This window comes from Musca vetustissima, unplaced genomic scaffold (genome assembly GCF_032173495.1).
Source record: "Musca vetustissima isolate MV318-11 ecotype Yass unplaced genomic scaffold, APGP_CSIRO_Mvet_v1 utg3401, whole genome shotgun sequence".
NCBI lineage: Eukaryota > Metazoa > Arthropoda > Insecta > Diptera > Muscidae > Musca > Musca vetustissima.
This window is the reverse complement of record NW_026884888.1, coordinates 371,405-394,068: the sequence shown is the minus strand read 5'-3', so window position 1 is coordinate 394,068 and position 22,664 is coordinate 371,405. Positions and strand designations below refer to the sequence as shown.

Below are 22,664 nucleotides of genomic sequence, written 5' to 3'. Positions count from 1 at the left end.
CCCGATAAATATAAAACCACGCTTAGCAACGTGGAACGTTTTTCAATGTTTAATCAGTCGGTGAAAAAGGCGCTCATATTATAGAAAATAAGTCGCTTTAATTATAATTTTGCAAATTGCACTGTTGTTTGATTAAAAACAGAAAACACAGTGGGAGAGTAGAAACGAAATAACTGTTTCGAATAAAATTGCAAGAAAATATGGCTCAAAATGCACCAGCTTCTGTAGATGTGCAGGTATTATCAACAGCATGCATACTTGAGACAAGATTTGGCATGCTTTTTTTTGTCAAACAATTGAAGACAACACACAACACTATTAATAATATTAATATTTTATTAATACTTATTATTTCTTTTCAGGATATACAATTTAAATTACATGGCAAATTTCCACTATTTTCTGAATGCAAAGAATTAAAGAGTTTAGTCAGCCTATTGGCTGTATCGTCAACAAAGGGTCTGTTGTTTGCCGGCAATCCAAATGTGAAGGAATTAAAAGGTGGCATCAACAACACATCAGAGAGTAGAAGTGAAATTTAATATTAATGTTTTTGTTTTACAGTTATTAAATTAAAAGATATAATCGATTACAAAAGCAATGGCAAGGATCTTCCGGTGCGCACAATCCCCTTGCCGGGTGAACCCAAGGCCATGGCATGTAGTTGTGACGGATCGATGTTGGCTGTTAATTGCATGCAAAACAATACTGGATTTTTGCAAATTTACCAAGTTGATTGTTTTCTGACACCGGTAAGTAAATCGAAAATGATATAAAAATTTTAAATAATTAATTTCATTGTTTGGCAGAACGTAAATGTCATCTACAATGTCCCAGTGTCGCCGGAAAGTTATGTTTTTGCCTTGCAATTACTGTGGAATCCCGTTATTGCAAATAACATTGCTTTGGTTTTGAATGATGGCTCTGTTACTATGTTCACCTTGAATCCGGGTGGCAATTACGATAAAGTTACCTTGGGCAAGGAAAATCAAGTGAAATCCGGTTGTTGGTCCCCAAAAGGAAAACAAATAGTTTTTGGTTTTCCCGATGGCAAATTACAACAATTTAAACCAAACTTACAACCGGCACGTGCCATACCTTGTCCGCCGGGTATACATCCGGGACCATTCGATTGTATTGCGGTTCACTGGCTTTCCACATTTCAATTTGCTGTTATATTCTTGCAAAGAGGCGAGGAGATGTGCCCCTCACTCTTCATTGTTAATGCACCGAAGGCGGGCAATCCCAGCTATATAAATTATTATGATATTTGTTATAGTGCTCCGGGACCACGTACACAGCAGCTGACATTTAATCACATTTCACAATGGAATTTGTTATTGGTTTCGTCGGCAAATGGTGTGGAGGTTGGTATCTTGGGAACCAAGGAGTCGGGTGAGAATCCCACATGGATTCAATATACGCTATTGGATGAGGCACGTATAGAAATGCCATTAACCGAGTCGAAAGATGAAACATTTCCCATGGGTTTTGTATTTGACACGGCCTCCTCGCATCAAGTAAAAATGGGTGAACAAATGCTGCCGGTAATGCCCATGATACATGTTCTGTCGACCCATGGGCATTTGGTGTCGTTTAATTTTTTGAATTTATCCCCCAATGCTGTGGGAGTTTGTTCTCCACCACCGCCACTCAACGATACATCTGGTGGGTTTAAACCATTGCAACAAGAGACAATGGCCAGTGGTCAAGCAAATGTGGACAAATCACAGGGTGTACAAAGAGCCAGTGGTGGTGGTGGTTTTGCTGATATGACATTTACTTTGGGTTCAAATATGGTGACATCAACTCCAGCTATTGTAAGTAAAGTAATTTATGGAACAAAATCTTAGATTCCTATTAAAAAATAATTACTTTTAAATTTAGAAAGATAAACCGGTACCCATGTTTGGTGGCCTGGCTAATGCCTCATCTAAGCCAAGTGGTGTGGCTTTTGTTTCCACTGCTGCAGCACCTGCAAAGACAAATACAGCAACAGCGCCAGCAATGACATTTGGTTCAGGAAATACAACATCTTTTATGCCGCAACAATCTCAAACCTCGAACATGTCGGCGCCCAAATCAGGTTTTGGTACACAGTCAGCTGTACCATCCTTTGGTGGTTCCCAATCTGGTTTTGGACGTAAGACATGTAAATTTGTGTATACCAATTTATATTTCAAATATTTCTTCTGTTTTTTTAGTTAAGCCTGCTGAAAAGCCATCATTGCCGCCTCCACCATCTGCTACAGATAAAAATGTCACCAAAAATAACTCCAATCAACCATTGTATACAGTGCCACCAACCTTTAAGGCACCTCAAGCGGTCCAAGTGACCACCAGTAAAGCACCATCATCGGCCACGACAAAAGTCAATATGAATATGGGTGAAATAGATGATGTTGTCAAGCAAATGATTGCCATTCAAATAGACGCTTTCGATCAGGAAATTAAACAGATACAAATGCAAACCATGAAGCTAATGGAGAATGTAAGTAGAAGACTCCGTGAGTACGGGGTATTTTTGATATTCATAAAATCCTTTTTTTTTTGTAGATTGGTACCCCCGATGAAATCAAATCATATACCAAACAACTAAATGATCTCCAGGAGATTATAGAACAGGCCGATGATCATGAATTTGAGCAGGATGTACAAAGCTTACGACATTCCATGAATGAATCATATGCCATGTTGGCTGAATGTCGTTCCAAATTGAATATGTACAAAAATCCAAAGTATGTATGAATAGGCCTTGAAAAAAAAACCGAATCATAATTTTATATCTCTCCACAGCCTATCCCGTTTGACATCATCATCTACCGCCGATCCGGCAAATAGACGACAATTGGCTAAATTACAGGCATTTATAGCCACCAATCAAACTCAATTGAATCAAGTTAATTATTTAATTGATGCTCAATGGTCTCAGTATCAGGATGTGGTCCGGCGTAATACCAAAAATCAAATGCACATACCCTGTTTGGATGGCATCTATCAACGTATGTCAAAACTGAAGGATCTATTGGCACGACAACGCACCAAAATGAATCACATTAAAAGTAAATTGAAACAAAAGGGTTTGAATTATAAACCAGCATGCAGCGATACGAAGGATGTTACATTAGTGGCTGTGGGTGCATTAACTAAAAATCAAAAGTAGGTATCTTGATAAGAAAATTTTTCAACAGAAACTACATTTCAAATTATTGCCATATTTCAGCACCATGGAATCATTGGCCGATTCAATACTCTCGATGAGTCTATCACAAGTTGTCTCTCAATCACATTCGAAACTATCCGAAAGCAAATTGAATGCCATACGTAACTTCACCAAACAACAACAGCAAATAGCAATAATAAAGGCCAAAAGACCAGATCGGGTGGGTCTAAAATCCGAGGTCATTTTGGAAACTAAACTGGAAAGTGAACGCAAACAAAAGGAAAAAGAAATGAAGGAAAAACAAATACAACAGCAGCAAATGGTACAAAAACAACAGGCAGCTCCCACGCAAAAATCCCAAGCTCCAAATAACATGAAGCCACCCAGCCAACAAATGCCACCACAAAATGTCCAGCAAATGCAACAAAATCAACAGCAGACATTTTTGGCCAAACCTACGGCCTCTAAACCTGCTTTATTGCCCAACGCAAGTCAACCCTCACCCTTCATTACCCCCAATCCGGCAACATCCAGTACTTTGTCATTTGGCGGTCAAAGCTCTTTTGTAAAAACCTCAACAACGGTGTCGATTAAACCTGATGATCCCTCAAAACTGGGCTCCTCCTCGACATCACCATTTACCGCTTTCGGCTCATCATCAGGTGGAATTTCATTTGGTCAAACGGCCAAACCAACCCCGCAAAACAATGAAGGGAAAGAAAACCCTGTTGCCGCCGCTACGCCCATTTCATTTTCTGCCAAGGTCATTGGTGGTAATGATTCTAAAAATAAGTCAAATACATTGGGAGGTGGATCTGCAATTGGTGGCGGCGATAGTAATTTACCCACACAAGGCTTTGCTGCCTTTTCGGCCAACAAGCCAGCCAATTTGACGAATGAGCCAAGCAATGCATCTGCTGCAGCAGACTCTAAAAAATCAGAAGAACCCAAAGAAAGTTTCAGTTTTGGTAATATTGCTGCCACAATTACACCAGCATCGACTTCTGCCGCATCTCCTTTTGGTGGTTTTGGGGCAAAATCCACCACTGCAGCTGCAACAACAGCTACAACTCCAGTTGTATCTTCATCTTCGGGGGGTATGTTCTCCTCCTCAACCTTTGGTTCTGGCTTGTCATTGTCTACAACAGCCAAACCATTTGCCTCTTTGTCAACGGAATCATCCACACCATTTGGTGGTGGTGGTGTTGGTTCTGGTACAACATTCAGTTTTGGAGGTTCTACCCCGGCAACAACCACAGCAAATATGTTTTCATCCTCAACCAAACCGGCGGAAACCACTGCTAAGCCGCAAGACACAAAAGTTTCCTCTTCCCAAGCGCAAAGTTCCGCCACGGCCAGCACCACTTCAAGGTTAGAATATCGATATAACTGAAGTCCAACCAATACAACATAATTTTCTTTTATTTCATTTCCAGCTTTACATTTGGAGGTCTATCTTTGGGCAATGCAGCCTCCAACACCAGCAGTGTTACCACAAGTTCAGCTCCGCCCAATGTTACGATCACCTCCTCTGGGCTGCAAACATCAAATGCTGCTTCTAAACCCCCTACTACGACTACCACATCCAACGCACCGGCTGATTCTTTATTTGGATCTTTGAATATATGTAAACCGGATACCGGAAAACAAGGCGATGCATCCAAACCCCCGGCCAATATATTTTCAGGATTTGCCACAGCAACTTCGGCAACAACATCATCGCCATTTTCCTTTGCCACCAGTAGTGCTCCAAGTGATGGAGGAAAATCGGCAACAACAGCAACTACGCCAGTTTTTGGTGCAGCAACAACCACCACCACCGCTGGAAATATTTTTGGCAAGCCAGAAGCTACCACAGATGCCACTACAACTGCGACAACAGTCACCACAACATCTGCCTCTGTAGTTGCATCTTCCACTGGTACTTCCACAACATCGGCAGCCCCGGTATTTTCATTTACCTCGGCAGCAGATCAAAAAGGTTCGACTATACCAATGTTTGGTTCCCTCTCTGTTACGTCCACTGCGGGCAATACTGCTGCCGCAACTACCGGACCTACTACCGCCACCAAACCTGGTAATATCTTTGGTGGTGCAACAAGTACACCTTCATCCATATTTGCTCAAGCGGCATCAGCAACATCGACAGCCGCATCGACTACTAATACATCCCCCGCACCCATATTTGGTGGAGCTGCCGCCGCCGCTTCTTCGGGACATTCATTGTTTGGGTCCACAGCATCGGCCACAACAGCTGCTTCGACACCCAGCACAGCTTCAATATTTGGCGGTAGTACAAAACCAGCCGAACCTCCTGCATCCACCGGTGGTAGTATTTTTGGTGGTATACCGAAACCGGATCAATCTGTATTTGGTAGTTCTGCAACAACGCCAGCAGCCACAGCGCAGCCGGCGTCAGGTTTATTTGCTGCTGCAGCGGCTGCAACTAAACCGGCAGCAGCTCCAACGGGTGGTAGTATTTTTGGTGGAAGCACAGGCAGTGTTGGTTTTGGAGCTCCTGCTGCCACAGGTGGTTCAATCTTTGGTGGCGCTGCTGCCACCACTACAACAAGCCCATTCGGTTCTTCGGGTAATACTGCAGGTTCTATATTTGGTGCTGCAGCAGCTGCTACCAAACCAGCAGAAGGCGGAAATATATTTGGCTCACCCACCCAGCAGTCGGCATCAAGTGGCGGTTCCATTTTCGGTAAAAGTACTTTTGGACAAACAGCAGCGGCATCCGCTACAGCATCAGCTGGTAGCATATTTGGTGGTGCTGCCGCACAACCCACAGCAACTGGACCTTTTGGAGCACCAGCGGCGGCGGGTGGTGGTTCAATATTTGGTGGATCAGGAAATGCCGGTGGTAATGCCGCATCTGGTGGCTCAATATTTGGCGGCGGTGGTGGTAATACTGCTGGCGCTCCAGCATTTGGTGCAACAACAGGTTCAACAGGTTTTGGATCATTTTCACAACCCTCAAATGCACCTGCCTTTGGTTCCCCAAGTGGTGGGGGTGCTGGATTTGGCGCAGCAACCGCCAGTACTGGGTTTGGATCACCACAACAATCGGCATTTGCCAAACCTGTTTTCGGTGGTCCACCCACCTTTGGTAGCCCACCGGCATTTGGAGCTCAACCCACATTCGGCGGTGCACCAACCTTTGGCAGCCCTAAGTCTGGCTTTGGATCATTTGCTGCGGCGGCGACGGCTACATCACCAACCACTGGTGGTTTTGGTGCTGCAGCCAATCCGGCCACAGCCAAGAGTAATATCTTTGAAACATTGGGTTCAACAGATACTGGTCTATCGTTTGGTAATTTGGCTCAGTCAACACAGCCTCCTAATCAACAGAAACCAGCATTTGGAGGGTAAGTTTGAAAAATGAGTAATTTTCGGAAATTTTTAAAAATGCTAATAAATGATTTTTTTGTGTCTTTTCAGTTCATCTTTTATGAGTTATCGTTGAATTTTCTATTTCTTCTTTAGTGTACATGTGTGAAATCGTCGAAAACAAAAACAACAAAATCGCAAAGTGATTGTTACAATTGGTATGAGTGTCTGTCAGTCAGAATGTTTTTTTCACAATAAAGGAATTTTCATATTCACCTAAAAAACCAAAAATAATGGAAAATTTTGTTTTCGTTTTGAAAAAATGGAACTTGGAGTTTTCCCAAGCCATAAGAGCTACGGTATTTGCCTGTGAACATGATAAACTCTGCCGTAAGGTACATGAAGAGCACTCAAGCACAAAATAGTACGATAGCGGTGATGATTAAACATGTATTCTCTAGTTGCAGTCATTTTCTATGATGATCTCGCAGTTACGATCTCACACACTCAGTTCTATTCAACAGTGATGAGGATGCAAGTTTAGTCTTGAACAGTGATGCTCATAATACTTGCATTTGTATGTTACTCTCCTGCATATGCTAAACAAACGGGAAATCTAAATTGAGAGAGAATACGCGGGGTTTGTTGTCATGAAAACGTAAAGAGTAGAGCAACACTGGTCTTGAAGACAACTTGTCATCATTTCGCTATGTCAGATGATTAAAATACTGGCAAATTAATTTATATCGTAATACCTGTATTTAGATACCCAGAATCCCCAACGATACCGACAATTTTTTGTTTGTCCTCCATTCTTAGTTTTCCTTTTCATGTATGTGTCGTCTCTCGTCCATTACTCTCAATTTTCCTACGGGGTACTGTTACATTAAACGGCGCCGGCATTGTTTTGACTCTGCATGCTGTACATGCCTGACGCCGTTACTTAATTTCAATCTGGCAATGTCACTTAAGCCCTTTGTACATATTAGAGTCTAAACACAACCAGAGAGTGTTGAGTCGGCAACAGTCATTTCTTATTGGCAAGGGGAAATCCCGACGGCTGACGACGTGTTTTTAAGGAATTAATAATAAAATGGAAGGAACTTTGATCGAGGAAATAAAAATACGACATTTTGTATAACTTGGAATCTCCTGATTACAAAAACACAAGCAAAATGGAATAAATTTGGAAGAACTTTGCATGAAAACAAATAATTGACATTTTGTGCCTCTAATTCTTTCGTTGGGTTTTCACGCCGGCGAAAATGTTTGCCGCTGACTCCTGGCTCTTATTAAGCCCTTTATACTTTTTTGTTCTTGTATAGGATTCTCTTTCTTTGTTGTAATTTATTTTTAGAAGTACCAACAATATTTAAGGGTAAATATTACGACCCCGGTATAAATCTGGAATGAAATTAATTTAATAACATTTACTTAGTGGGTGGCAGCTTCCTCCAAAACAAAAAACAATGCCTGGCTTTCAAGAATCCCTCCAGCAGCAGCAACAACAAAGCCGCTTGGATACACTAGATGTTATACAGGAATATTTTGCCAAATTAAATCCCATTGCCGAACGCATCTATCACGATATAAATGATACCAAAGTGAATTATGGCAAGCTGTGGGATAGTCTAAATTATCATGAACAAACAGATATAATCAATGATACACTAATTAAGCCGGAAATTTCATTACATTATTTCGATAGCTTTGCAACACCCCAGTCCAGCTCTACAAAAAGTCAGCGGACATCCACCGATTCCTTAGCAGCCATAGTCTTAAATGATTTTAGTGGAAAACATCAGGAGTCCAAAGAAATTGTCCCCCTTAGCAGGCAATTTGATGCCAAATATATGAAAAATGAAGGACACGGCTTTGATGGTCGTGATCTGAGGACATTCTCCATACAATCGGTGGCAATGAAAATCATACAAGATGATAATATTGGCAGCTTTCGTGACGAGTATTCAAGGCCATTTAGTTATCGCACCAAGTCACAAATTAATTTACATTTATTTTCGGGAGATGGTGGGGGTAGTCATCATCAGTCGAAGCAGACACCCCAGCTATCTATATTTTCATTAGGCAACAAAGATGCGAAACAGGAACCCTTGGATGCTGAATCGAAAAAGACATTGCTTAACTATCAAAGGCTGCAGAATGAGCTGAAGAAGAGTCTAAATCAAAATATACAAAAGGCCAGATTAAATGATGGCGGCGGACAACAGCAGAAAAATTGTGGTGGTGGGGCAGGCATCAAACCAAGTAGTATTACAAGTCCCGCCATGGATATAATAAAAAATCGCAAAAGTATTAATAATTTGGATTCTCCGACTAGTGGGGATAACGAAAAACCAAACAGCAAGGCATCGGTGTCATCATCATCCAAACCAAATAAATCCAATTCCTCTTCAATAATACAGGTATTTCTGAATTCAAATAACAGTTCGGCACCACCATCTTCCAGTGTTGTTAACTATGCTGTGTACAGCGACAGTTTTTTGGATGGTGAAGAGAAAACAAATTTAATGCAAAATTGTGCAAGGGGCCAATTTCTATTGTCGGCCTCATCTTCATCCACCGCCACCTCAGAGGATGATGAATATGAGGTGGGTAGGGGAGCGGATAAAACTATCGATTCCGAGGAAGTTTATCTTTTGGATAGGGATATACGTAAGGGTTTTGATTTTCTTAATAATTGGTAATGGAAAAATGGGTGCTGGTCACGGCAAGGGGTGGGCGTACCTTATGGCTCTATGGTATGGTAGCTAGCTATAGATGATGGGTTTAATTTCCTTACCCTTAAGCGAGAAGAGAGCGTAACTGCGAGAAGATGAACTCTTAAAGATTTTTATGAGGATTTTTTTTGTCTGTATTATATTTTGGAATAACGAATTTCCTTAAAAATATATTTTTTATTATTTTTTTATAAAAATTACATTTTTTATATTTATACTTTTTTATGTATTTAATTTTTAATCTATTTTATCCAGACAAGGGGCTCCTTACCTCTGCTCTTCTAATTTTTTAACCAAATGCCATATATAAAAAATCGAATAGCATTTATTGGCACTAAAAAACTTCTCTTTTTGAAACACTTTGTCATAATTATTTTTTTATATACAAAAGTCATATATATTTTGGATAGATATTCTCTACACTATAGATATATTAAAATATAAGAGACTAACATATAAATATATAAATAGACTGATTAATTACATACATACATTAACTATAACAAAACAACATTAAAAACGGCATCTATTGATTTAAAACAAAATAACAAAAAAAAAATACGAATACAATTTTCCTAATACAACTAATAAATATATCCAAAACATGTTGTAGTCTTAACTAGTAATATATAACTTTTAAAAGCTTTGTATTGTATCAAATTATTATACGAGAAAAATAAACAAAAATATATACAAAATAAATATATTTAAAAAAAATTATAATAAAGGAACATTTTATTACAACAAAAAACAAATCCCATTAAGGATAGTCTATATTGAAATGTAATTAAACCAAATATTTTTTGTTATCATGTAGACTAGGTCCATATGCCGAACACGAATGATAAAAATTTTGAATATTTTCCAATTAAAAAAAATATCCTTTATATGAAGGCCTATATTAAAATGTTATTACAGCAATTATGTTTTTACCCTCCAAACATTGTTTGCCCAAAACAAAATTGTCATAAGGTTTCAGTTAATATGTCAAGGGTTTCAAATGATGGTCATGGCATAGTAGAAAATCTAAATATAGAATAACAGTTGAATAAGAGGGAGGGAATGTAATGCTGCAAATACGTAATAATTTTTTTTCACAAGCAGATGCGCAATTTTCTTCTTTTTGTCTTTCGTTTATTTTTTCATTGTTTGGCTTGTCATCGTCTGGTCTATATTTAGGGAACGCATAAAATTAGAACAATTTTTTTTCTTTGGTTTGTAGAGGATTACCTTTTGGTTACTCAGATTACATCATATAGTAGTGAAGGTTCATGTAAATATTTAGATTTAAAAAAAAAAAAAAAATTAAAAAAATTTTTTTTTTTTTTTTGAAATCTACGCCTTGAAAAAATATTTTTTTTAAAGTCTACGCCTTGAAAAAATATTTTTTTTGAAATCTGCTCCTTGAAAAAATATTTTTTTAAAATCTACGCCTTGAAAAAATATTTTTTTTTTAAATCTACGTCTTCAAAAAATATTTTTTTAAAATGTACGCCTTGAAAAAATATTTTTTTTAAATCTACTCTTTGAAAAAATATTTTTTTTAAAATCTACGACTTGAAAAAATATATATTTTTTTAAATCTACGTCTTGAAAAAATATTTTTTTAAAATGTACGCCTTGAAAAAATATATTTTTTTAAATCTACACCTTAAAAAAATATTTTTTAAAAAAGTCACGCCTTAATAAATATTTTTTAAAAAGCCACGCCTTAAAAAAATATTTTTTAAAAAAGCCAAGCCTTAAAAAAATATTTTTTAAAAAATCCACGCCTTAGAAAATATTTTTTTTAAATCCACGCCTTAGAAAATATTTTTTAAAAAATCCACACCTTATAAAATATTTGTTTTGAAAAATCAATTCACGCCTTAAAAATATTTCTAACAAATTGACGCCTTAAAAATATTTCTCACAGTTTTCTCTCAACACTCGTTGTGAACAGACTACGTTTTTTACTCAGCGCTTGTTTAAATATTTCTCTTTACAACAACTTCCCTGTTATAAGTGTTTTTAAGTGATATTCAAGAACTTTGCTTGACATGGCATCCTCCTCTGGGGGCAATTATTATAAGGACTTAGATCCCGATGGCGGTCCTAAATCTCCCAAAAGGAAAAAACAGAAGACGGGTGCTTTGGCTTTGGGAAATTCCTTAGATTTCCCGCTCTTGCCTCAATATAAAAATAAAAACCAATCATGCCCCAAATACATTGTAATGAAAACTAAAAACACTGAAAAAACTCTAAAATCGTTCAACATATTTCTGTTATCGAAAGCAATCCAAGGAATTTCTGCGGAACCCACTCTAAAAACCATCTTCACACGTGACGGCAATCTTATTTTTTTGACAAGAAATGAAGCTCAAGCAAACCGTTTTTTAAAAACCAAATATCTAGCTGGAATTGGTCCAATTGAATGCAGTTATCACCGCACATTAAATATCGTTAAAGGTTTTGTACACTGCGATCTGCTGACTGATCTATCCTCAGAAGACATAGTGGATGGCATGAAATCACAAGGCGTTGTCGACTGTCAAAAAATTACCAAATTTAGAGATGGTACTATATTTAACACTCCATCCCACATAATTAGTTTCAACTTATACGAACTACCCAAAACAGTTGAAATTGGTATCATAAATTGCAAGGTTAAAGTATATACTCCTAACCCGATTCAGTGTAAAAGCTGCTTTAAACTCGGTCACACAAAAAAATTCTGCAAAAATGCTCCCACTTGTGATGTATGCTCATCTGCTTCGCATGATCCAATTTTATGTACAAAAGTGTTATGTATAAACTGCAACCACCAACATAGTGCAACCAACAAACAATGTCCAGCATTTCAACAAAGAAAAATGGTGCTCAAATACAAAATTGCAAATAAATGCTCTTTCAAAGAAGCTTTGATAAATACGCCTAAAATAGATACAACAGAAATACCAATTGAGAGTCTCTCCGATGCTATTGAAAGAAGAAAAAAGAGAATAACACATAACAGTAAACTAACCAACACTCAAAATCTCTCTAACGTTGATTCCCCGATCAACAACACCCACACAACACCAACAAAATTAATAAAATCCCCAAAACATACAACCCTGCAAGCTAGCGCAGAACAACCGAGCACAAGTAAAAATATTACAACCAATACAAAAACAAATACCATCACAACGAAAACAACTATAAACTCAGAACAATTACTCAATAAATTTAACTCCAAACTTGAGTCAATTAAAAATACCACCAAAACACACGGAAATACCTTTTCAACAAATGTTTCTATCTCCGATGAAGAAGATACGAAGAAGAATAAACCAGCAAAAATAACTGCAAGAAGATCTGCGGTAGACAATCTTAAAGATTCATTAATGTCTGAATAGTTTTCTACACTCATCACTCTTATTCTTTTATATCTCCCCAATGAATCAGTTTAATATAATTCAATGGAATATAAAAGGTTTAATTAATAATTACATCGATCTTCAACTGTTATTAAAAGATCACAATCCCCATTTCATATCTTTACAAGAAACACATTTATCATACAATTCACAACCGATCTCCCCTCGTAATTTCACTCCATACGCAGCAAATAAACCGGAAAATATCTCGGCAAAAGGCGGAGTTGCTATATTTATTAATAAAAATATTCCTCATAAGCGAATTTTAAATAACTCCAAAATATTAAATATTGCAATTGAGATTTCCTTAAAAATAAAATTTACCATTATTTCAATTTACATCCATCCCAACGAAACCTTTGCGGTTTCCGACATATTAAACCTATTCATCAACATAAAAACTCCAATAATTTTACTTGGCGATGTAAATAGCTGGAACATCATTTGGGGATCCAACAGAAGTAATTCAAGGGGACTTATTTTGGAAAATGCCCTAAATGCACAAAACCTTTGTATACTAAACGATGGCAAACCCACACATTTATCTACGTTCGGAACACATACCTACATAGACATAATATGCTGTTCGCCTTCGCTTTTATCCATGGCAAGTAGTCATACTTTAGATGACCTTTACAGTAGTGATCATTTTCCAATAATCACCAACATTGATTTTGGTACACCTGTCGCAAAGTTTAAACCATTTTATAAACATAATTTCAAGAAGGCAAATTGGAACTCTTTTAAAATGGATGTTGACACTTCACTAGATGCCAACACTCTTATCGGAAATCCCAACAAAATTAATGCCATTTTCACGAAAGCAATTAGAAATGCAGCCAATAATAGTATCCCAACTACAAGACATACAACCAAAAGATCTGTTCCATGGTGGAATAAGGAGTTATACACCCTACGCCAGAACAAGGTTTGCCTCTATCGTGCTTTTAAAAAGGCTCCTTCACCCGATAATCTTCTTTTATACAAAAAGGCCAACGCAAAATTTAGATTTGTATCTAAAAAACAAAAGGCATTGTGTTTTTATAATTTCACAAAAACTATTAGCCGTGATCTACCTCTCAGCCTTGTGTGGCATAAAATTAACAAAATATCTAGAAAAGGTAACTTCAACCTTTTCACGTCAATGATATCCAATGACATATGTATCAACGATCCCATCGATATAGCCAACCATTTTGGAAATAAATGGTCGGTCGAATCATCAAATATCAACTTTTCTCCGGAGTTTTGCGCTGCTAAGTTCAATCTTGCATCCTTTTCTAATCCTGCATTAAATAAGCAAGCTGCTACAATTGAGGGTGAAATTGTATTTAAGGAAATGCAAATAGCTTTTGGTAAAGTTAAAGGCGCCACGCCATGGCCGCGATAATATTTCGTATCCCATGTTGAAGAATCTATCTAACAAAAGCAAACATAAATTACTGTCTTTTTACAACTCAGTCTTTGACACCGGAATCATCCCCCATTCATGGAAATCGGCAGTCATAGTTCCTTTGCCCAAACCAAATAAAAGTAAAACGGAGTTTTCTGGATACCGGCCTATATCTTTGCTGCCCTGCCTGTCTAAACTGTTGGAAAGGATAATCTCCAACCGCTTATCATGGTTTTTGAATGCTCGCAATTTAATTTCTATTAATCAAGTTGCTTATAAAGCAAACCAAGGTTGTACAGACGTACTTTTACACATCGACTTTTATGCATCCAAATCCATATCAGCAAGAAGTCACACATCAGTACTTTCGATAGACTTTGAAAAAGCATTTGATCGCATCGGTATACATATAATATTAGATTCGCTGAAATCATGGGGAGTTGGAAGGAAAATTTTAAATTTCATCAAGTCATTTTTGACTGGGCGCACTTTTAAAGTCAAAATCAATAACTATTACTCAAACCAGTTTGCTATGAATAATGGTATACCTCAAGGGTCACCACTGTCGGTAGTGCTTTTTCAAATAGCCTTTAACCAAATCAGCAACATCATAAACAAATATCCTAAAATATATCATTGCCTTTACGCTGACGACCTATACATTCTGAGCTCGAATAAAGATAACGATGCTGCCAACATTCAATTTTCTAACATTATAAATGATATCAACACTTGGGCCAAAACATCTGGTGCCAAAATCTCTCCTACAAAATCTTCAATTCTACATATATGTCGGAAGCATAGCTGTAAACCCACCAACATAATAATCAACGGTGTTAGCATTCCCTACGTCAAGAAGCTTAAGATCCTGGGTGTAATTTTTCAAAAAAACTATCGGTGGAACGAACACATACTTAAATTAAAAAAGGACCTTATACCCCGTTTAAACATTATAAAGTACCTTTCACATAAAAGTTTCGCCCACATCAACACCCTTACTTACTTGGTAAAGACATTGGTGCTAAGCAAAATTGACTACGGTTTGTACCTTTTTGGGGACAGTCCTGTTTCAACTTTGAAACTTATTAAAGCCGTATACCACGATAGCATCAGGGCCAGCACATACGCATATAGAACTACTCCCATCAAAACCTTACTGATTGAATCTGGATTGCCTTCTCTCGAGCATAGAATTCTCGAGTCTAGGAATATGTTACTGCCTAAAATCCTGTCATCCAAGTCTTCCGTTATTAACACTGATGTATCGAAAATTTTAAAAACAAAACGAAAACCTAAAAAAACATCAGTTGTTTACTATTCTATTAGGAATAACATAGTAAACTTTAGGGATAAGGTTACATGTTTTAAACCTAAATGCCCTTCATGGCTTTTTTCGGACAAATCGTGCGATACATCTCTCAGCATTCTAGGAAAAAATGGAACTTCAAACGAAATATACGCACACCATTTTCGATTTTTTTCCTTGCAGCACTCGTCTTGGCAGTTCTTATACACTGATGCCTCTAAAACAAACTCAGTCTCCGCATACGCAGTTGTTGATTCCAATGGCGATACTCTATCCATTAAAACCCTTGCTGATTTTTCATCTATCTTCACGGCCGAAGCTGCTGGCATTATAGAAGCTATCAATATTGCAATCCATTCACAACAAGAAACAATAATTATTTCCGACAGTTTATCGGTTCTAAAATCGGTGTTATGTACATCAAACAACAGTTGGGCTTCAATTAACAAAATTCGGGATTTGCTAACCGAGAACAACTACATAAAACTTTTCTGGGTACCTGGTCACGTTGGAATTGAAGGAAACGAAAACGCCGATAAAGCAGCAAAGTACGCCTGCACCGCTCCAGTGTTGTTAGATGGAATAATCGAAAAAATAGATTTAAAAACATTTATAAAACACAAACTTAAACAAAATGCTAAACAACAACACATGTTATTTGAACATGTGCACTATAACAAAATAAATCCTAACTGCATAGTGCCCGTCTATCCTACCAATGTACCTAAAAAGCAAGTGCGCATATTTTCGAGACTTCGAATGGGTCATACTATTGCCACACACCAACATCTCATTAACACAAGTTTTGACAACAAGTGTCCCAAATGTGGAAATGTCTACACAGCACAACATATTTTAGAAACATGCAACGCTTTCGACAGAGCCCGCCTCAACTACCTCAACAACGATGGAACGAATATTTTAATATCACCTACTACTGTCAATATTAATAAGATATTTAACTACATACGTCATCTTAAAATTACTATTTAATAAAATTATTAAGAATTGTCAACCGATTTAGCTGATGGCCATTGTAGCCAATGCTAGATACTCTTATTATTAGCATTGTATTTACTACAATGTTAATACTATAATAAATAAATAAATAAATAAAAATATTTCTAAAAAATTGACGCCTTAAAAATATTTCTAAAATATTGACGCCTTAAAAATATTTCTAAAAAAATTGACGCCTCAATTTTTTTTTTTTTTTTAAATCCATGCCTTAAAAAAATATTTGTTTTAAAAATCCACGCCTTAGAAAATATATTTTTTGAAAATCCTTAAAAAATATTTGTTTTAAAAATCACGACTTAAAAAATATTTGTTTTAAAAATCCACGCCTTAGAAAATATATTTTTTGAAAATCCTTAAAAAATATTTGTTTTAAAAATCACGACTTAAAAAATATTTGTCTTAAAAATCCACGCCTTAAAAAATATTTGTTTTAAAAAACCTCGCCACAGAAAATATATTTTTTAAAAAATCTTTAGAAAATATTTTTTAAAAAATTCTTAGGGAATATTTTTTAAAAAATCCTTAGAAAATATTTTTTAAAAAATCCACGCCTTTTAGTAGCCTCCCTTAGAAAATATTTTTTAAAAAATCCACGCCTTTTAGTAGCCTCCCTTAGAAAATATTTTTTAAAAAATCCACGCCTTGAATTTTTAAAAATATTAAAAACATTTTTTTTTGAATAAAATTTTTAATTATTTTTTTTTACAAATATTTTTTTTTAACATCCACATGCAAGTACATTAAATATCAAGGCAGAATATTCAACAGGTTTTTTTATTAATTTTAATTGGTCTTCTTCATCGCATATAAGAGGAATTCAAAATGCCATTTCATAATAGGAAGTAAACTGTGACGTATTAAATTGTATGGTTGTATTAAATAATGCGCTATATTTTGTTTATATCACATGGGTAAATAATAACACATATGTGTGTGTATCATCATATTGACATTTTAAAAATTTTCCTCACAGATACGCATTAAATCTTATTGCCAACTTGTTCACATTAGATTCACGTGTGTGCTTCCTCCCCCCTTTTTTTGTTGGTTGATTTCAAAAATAACAACAATTTCATTTTTTTTTTTGTTTTTGTTCTTACAGAAAACTATATGTGTTTTTGTTTTATTTATATATTTTTCCAATTTTCACAAAAGAAAAAAAAAAAGATGTTTGCTTCACGTATTTCGGTTGTATTAAATCGCACAAAATTTTTTGAATTATTTGTTTCGTTTTCTTTTTTCTCTTTTCATTTTTTTTCAATAGCATTATTATCGTACAATACATACATACATCATATATATATATAAACAATTCATTTTCATATAGGTAATAACTTAGCAATTAGAATTGGTAAATATACTTTGTTTTTTAATTTATTGATTAATTTTTAATTTGAATTTTTGAATTACAAAAACACCACTATGTTGTTGTTGTTTATTGGGCATGAGACAATTGGCTGCGGCATGATTTGCAGGGAGAGCGGGCAATAGGTTTGGAAAATGGCAACTAGATATATATTTGTTGGTTGGTTTACAAACTAAAATAATAAATAACATATGTATATTGGGGTTTACAAATGAAAAAGCCATGTATTGGAAAGTAAGTTTTACTGTATATTATACGGAAATGTCATTTGAAAAAAGTGATAAAACAAATAAACATATCTCGCAAAGAAACTCTATTCTGGTGGTATAACTGTATGGGTATTTTAAAAACATTATAAAATATATAAAGAAGACTAAGCAGAAGAAATAACTTTTGAAACAGAGGATACACAGCAACGGTTTCTTTTCTTTTTCTAATTTTTTTTCTGTAGGGTTTTTGCGAAAGATGGCTTCTGTTTGACATTTCGCAAAAAGTTGTACTATCATTTTCTCCACACACAGGCTCATGGACTCATCATCATCATCTTCTTCATCTATATTAACATTTCTCACAATGTAAAACTAATCCTAATCAGTGCAGCAGTACTACCATTATCATAACTCTGGATGCTGAGGCCACCCTCACTTGCCACCCGCTCATGAGGCCCCGCAAATGGGCACTGTCTGTCTGCTGTTTGTTTTTCTATTTCCTCAGGTTTTTTGTTACGACTTTAAATGTGCATGTGCTTAGCGGCCTGCGCGCTTATTTCATCCATACTCTTTCGTGCACTTTCCGTCATATCATCCAGGGAGCGTCGTGTGGTCATTATCAAATCATCTGTGCTCTTGGCTGCTGTCTCTGCAATACCCTTAACTTCGGCATTTATCCGGCCAATTACCCATTCCAGACCCAATCGTCCTTTACCCGCATTCAAGCTAATATTCGAAGTGACCATATCCTCCATGTAATGGGACAACGGCACACCATGCACTGTCACTGAAGCCTCTTGTCTTAGCAATGTTTTCGTGGGATCCTTGGGATGTGGTTCGTAGTATATGATTTCGTCCACCGATATGTGACGGCAGAATGTCAAATTTACAGTCTTCAGGATCATTTGTCGCTTCGAGGGGTCCACCAATGAGCGTTCGCTGGCAAAACATGATTTGGCTGTGCCAATTATTTTATGGGTCCACTTGGGGAAATACCATTTGGACTGGACCAGGCGGTGGGTGTGCAAAACACCATCCACCACTTTGCGCTCGACCACATCGGTGCCAATAATGGACGGTGTCATGGGGTTGGGATATTTACGCCACGCTGCTTGAGCCACCGTCTCCCATGGGTGGTTGAATGTGTGTTCCGACGTCCAAATTTTCATTATGCAAGATGTGTGTGCGTGTGTGTATGTTGGTTCTCGTGTTTCGCAGAACTCCCCGACACTGTAAAATACACCAAAACCCCGTTCGTCACTCTGCTGTCCAAAGATCAGCCGTCTGTTGAAAAAGAACAAAAAACACGATTATAACAACAACTACAAACTATATTTGTTTATCGCAAATTAAAGTTTTGGTATTAACAAAATATTTGAAACTACGTAACAACCTTCGTTTCAGACTATAGTACGACAAGAAAGACTGGCAAATCGCAATAACCACCCTTGAGCAAATTTATCACAGTTGTATAAAAAAGTAGTTAGAAAGAAAAACCAGAAACAACTTTCTAACAATTAGGTACTAAAATTATTCTTTTGTTGCTAGGGGAATTTTCTTATAGTTTTTATCACAGTTTATTTTTTAAAAGCTTATTTTAATATTTTTATTGCTGTCGTTTCTTTAAACAATTTTGTGTTCCGTTAATTGCACCTTTATATAAATCACTGATTTCTAAGATGCATTTTCTGGCAAACACATGCGAAATAACGAAATACGACAACAATATGACAAATTTAGAAATCGAATTGGTGAGCGAGAGAGAGAGAACGTGGGAGAGAGATAATTGTGAAATGAAAAAAAAGAAAACCATAGCGGGCTATCATTTCACTTTGCATGGTTAGAGTAAAGAAGAAGCATCAACAGGTTGATGTTGGTGTACCATTGTGTTACACGTGTGGCAAGGGCCAGTGAAATGGCAAAGGGGAAACAGTTATTAATGGTGTTTTACACGATATGTATTTTACATATGTGTGTCAAAATTAGCAGCGTACACAAAACATTTATTTTTTGTGTTCAAATTGGCATATGTATTTTACATATGACATGACCTATAAACAAAAAAAACTCTTTTATTTTTTTCTTAAATCAACATCTTTTTTTATTAAACACCTACAAACGAAATAATAATTTGTAATCGTTGCCTTTTCATACTTTTCTTTGACTTGCCATTGAAATATTTTCTTCCAACAATGTCTTTCATTCAAACAGCTGATTTCTTTATGTTTCACATATGAAAATAGAGCGCGTCCTATTCGGAAAAAATACATATGTAATTGCATATCGGTTTGACACATTGAAATTTCCCGTATGTTTCACATGACGAGTTCGATTTCCATATGTAAAAAAGTGACAGCACATATGTAAAATACATACCGTGTAAAAACACCATTAATAAATATTGTTGTTCTATTCCCGTACTGCAAGAATCTACTAGATTTTACTATTTTCTTCGATATCATAAAAGAAAATTCGTTATCGTAGTAAAAAGTAGTAGATTCTTGCAGTACGGGAACAGACCAAGTATATAACAAATTTAGAAAGCGAATTGGTGAGAGAGAGTGAGAGCGTGGGAGAGAGACAATTGTGAAATAATAAAAGAAATCGAGAGGCGTGGTATCATTTCACTTTGCATCGTTATGAGAAATATAGAGGGAAGAAGAAGCATCAACAGGTTCATATTGTCATCCCATGGTGTTACACGTGTGACAGATGTCATAAATAAAGGGGAAACTTATGACACAATAAATTGGTATTCCATTTAGTGCAGCTGATGGCTTGATTAACTGTCAAAGTGCGTTTTTTAAAAGTGCTAGTGTGTATACCGCTTAAAATTAATTTAAACCCAAAAATTAATAAAGAAACCCTGAATTATGAATTTAAATTTCTGTTTTTGAAGATCATGTCCGGCAATACAATTATTTGTGGATTTGTGTAAAAATTTTATGAATCCGTTTGTTATTGCAAATTATTTTACCACAACAGTTGGTAAAAAAATTTGCAATAAAAACTCTATTGGGGGCTTTACAATCAAAATGTAGAAATATGCTACAAATTATTGAGTTATGGAACACACCTATTAACAGGTGTTTCGATAATACGTATACATTTACGCCTATCACGATGATAATCTTTATTAGATCAAGGGACGTACTTTTCCATACATTATACGTCAAATTAATCATAAATAATAATAAATGTCAACGCACTGAATGCAGTTACCAGAATGAAGTTTCCCGCGAATACCTTTTTGCCCCCATGACTAGCCAAGATAAAAATACAATTACAAATAAGACTCGTATGATCATGCATTATCTATCTAAATGCCCTTTTTTGTTGGTTTGGAATTTCAGTAAAATATTTTGATAAACAAAATAGCCAATGTGCACGTTGCAGTTGTTTTTCAATGATTTGATTTGAGAAAAAAAAAGAAAAATCAAAACAATGTAATAATAATAATAATCACATTAAAATTTTTCTTGTAAATAAATATGCATGCAAAAACAACAACAACAATACTAATGAGTGAGTCACCATCATCATTATTGTGTGTTTTGTCTATTCATTCATTGATAAGAAACACAGCTAAAGCTGAAGGTTCAAAGAAACGAAAAAAATAAACGAAAATATACAAGTTCACACAGGAGCAAAAAAACAATGAAGATTTATGTGTGTAGATATGTATACATTTCATTGAAAACGTCGTACATACCCTGAAGGAAATGACGGGGTGTTGTATCGTTATTGTTAGCTATTATGTCAAAATATTTTCATGTCAAAACATGTCAAAATATTTTCACCAACTTGTCTACATATCTTGTAATAAGAAGAAGATTTGGTTATGTGTTAACAGCCAACTGAGCATGTTTATGCTTCTTCTTAGTTTTCTTTTATTAAGACATTTTGTCAAAAAAAAAAAACACGTTTAAATTGATTAAAGGGTAATTGGTGATGAAAAATTAATTAATTAAAAACGTAATTGGTGAAAAATATGAGCAAAATAAATTATATCATGTAATGAGCATGTATATGCTTCTTCTTAGTTTTCTTAATTTTCTTTTATTACGAATAATTTTGGCGCCAATAGCCATACATTTTGTTAAAAAGGCAGTTTTAAATTGATTAAATGTGATTGGTGAAGAAAATTAAGTAATTAAAAACTAAATTGGTGAAAAAAATAAATTATAAAACATTTACTAGTGACATGGTCTACATATGTGACATTGTGTCTATATCTACAAACTATTGACTTATTACTGACTTGTCTGATCATGTCACTAGTCCAAGCACATATTAAATGTCAATAGTGAAAAGCATTGTGTTGGGGTATAGTCGCCGGTCAGTAGTACTAGCAATATCGTAATATTTTTCCTACAGGGTATTAGTAGTGATGATTTACCAAAGCAAATCAACAACAGTGTCGTTTTTGTAAATACAAAACAAAAAGTGCAACAACAAAGACTGACTAACTGCCTGCATGTCTCCGTCTGTCTAATCAAATCGAATATGTAATATATTTATATATGTACGTGTACATAGTTGTTGTCGTTGTTATATGTCAAAAAAAGAGACTTGTTGTATCTTTATTGTTGGTTTTCTTTTATTTGAATATTAATTACAGTTATTTGTTTTTATATTTTATTATCATTAATTATAATATGTATACTTAAGAAAATTGTTTAAAATACAAAAAGCACGAAAAGCTACTAAGGCCTACGGCTTCCATTCGGTTTTGTTC

At 35.7% G+C, this 22,664-nt stretch overlaps 2 protein-coding genes across 2 annotated transcripts; one reads left to right on the top strand and one right to left on the bottom strand.

Moving 5' to 3' along the window:
* The first annotated feature begins 200 nt into the window (after positions 1-200).
* Positions 201-6,632, top strand: LOC133331970 (nuclear pore complex protein Nup214). The gene is made up of 11 exons (XM_061540356.1): positions 201-236; positions 363-501; positions 565-752; positions 810-1,820; positions 1,888-2,143; positions 2,205-2,491; positions 2,557-2,738; positions 2,797-3,118; positions 3,192-4,534; positions 4,600-6,534; positions 6,608-6,632. The coding sequence occupies exons 1-11, from the start codon at positions 201-203 to the stop codon at positions 6,630-6,632; spliced, it is 5,724 nt and encodes a 1,907-aa protein (XP_061396340.1).
* An 11,814-nt stretch (positions 6,633-18,446) lies between these two features.
* On the bottom strand, positions 18,447-19,208 carry LOC133331947 (protein slowmo). The gene has a single exon (XM_061540335.1). The coding sequence runs from the start codon at positions 19,093-19,095 to the stop codon at positions 18,448-18,450; it is 648 nt and encodes a 215-aa protein (XP_061396319.1). The 5' UTR covers positions 19,096-19,208; the 3' UTR covers position 18,447.
* Between the last annotated feature and the right edge of the window lie 3,456 nt (positions 19,209-22,664).